Source organism: Lottia gigantea (genome assembly GCF_000327385.1).
Source record: "Lottia gigantea unplaced genomic scaffold LOTGIsca_68, whole genome shotgun sequence".
In the NCBI taxonomy this organism is placed as follows: domain Eukaryota; kingdom Metazoa; phylum Mollusca; class Gastropoda; family Lottiidae; genus Lottia; species Lottia gigantea.
This window is the reverse complement of record NW_008710315.1, coordinates 619,432-620,611: the sequence shown is the minus strand read 5'-3', so window position 1 is coordinate 620,611 and position 1,180 is coordinate 619,432. Positions and strand designations below refer to the sequence as shown.

At 31.0% G+C, this 1,180-nt stretch overlaps 1 protein-coding gene across 1 annotated transcript in view; it reads right to left on the bottom strand.

The window, feature by feature from the left end:
* Positions 1–302: 302 nt before the first annotated feature.
* Positions 303–1,180, bottom strand: part of LOTGIDRAFT_195554 (hypothetical protein) — a gene marked incomplete at its 3' end in the record, with an annotated part of 13,144 nt that continues 12,266 nt past the window's right edge. The window contains exons 21-22 of the mRNA XM_009065155.1: positions 606–722; positions 303–419 (exon numbers count right to left, since the gene is read on the bottom strand). Of these exons, the coding sequence (XP_009063403.1) occupies positions 304–419; positions 606–722 (233 nt within the window). The remainder of the gene's footprint in view (positions 420–605; positions 723–1,180) is intronic.

Below are 1,180 nucleotides of genomic sequence, written 5' to 3'. Positions count from 1 at the left end.
TATATCACATGTTTTACCCTTGAAACCTTTAGGACAGTCACAACTAAACTTCCCTCCAGTTGTAGGACAACAAGTTCCACCATTATGACAAGGATTACTGTCACAAGGATTTATTTCTAATGGAAGATAAAGCACAAAACTCACATTATAACCAAATTAAATCTCTTATAATTTTAAAAAATTGTAAACGTTTTTAAAAAGCCATTGTTCTCGAGTACTTGCAAAGTTATTAGAAAACTCAGTCGTTAGTAGAATTTCAATAAAGTTTTTTGTTATTTCCAATGATAATAATTATAACAAACCTATATCACATGTTTTACCCTTGAAACCTCTAGGACAGTCACAGCTAAACTTCCCTCCAGTTGTAGGACAACAAGTTCCACCATTATGACAAGGATGACTGTCACAAGGATTTATTTCTAATGGAAGATAAAGCACACAACTCTCATTAAGACGAAGGTAAATCTCTTCTAGTTTTAGAAAATTGTAAACGTATTTAAAAAGCCATTGTTCTTGTGTTCTTCGCAAAATCATTAAAAACACAGTTTCTAGTGGGATTTGAAGAAAATTATTTGTAATTTCCAATGATTATAATAATTACCAACCTATATCACATGTTTTACCCTTGAAACCTTTAGGACAGTCACAACTAAACTTCCCTCCAGTTGTAGGACAACAAGTTCCACCATTATGACAAGGATTACTGTCACAAGGATTTATTTCTAATGGAAGATAAAGCACAAAACTCACATTAAAACCAAATTAAATCTCTTATAATTTTAAAAAATTGTAAACGTTTTTAAAAAGCCATTGTTCTCGAGTACTTGCAAAGTTATTAGAAAACACAGTCGTTAGTAGAATTTCAAGAAAGTTTTTTGTTATTTCCAATGATAATAATTATAACAAACCTATATCACATGTTTTACCCTTGAAACCTCTAGGACAGTCACAACTAAACTTCCCTCCAGTTGTAGGACAACAAGTTCCACCATTATGACAAGGATGACTGTCACAAGGATTTACTTCTAATGGAAGATAAAGCAAAATTCACATTAAAACCAAATTAAATCTCTTATAATTTTAGAAAATTGTAAACGTTATTGAAAAGCCATCGTTCACAAATTCTTTGCGAACTCATTAGAAGATAAGTTCAAGTTCGTTTTCTTCTCAACTTTTTATT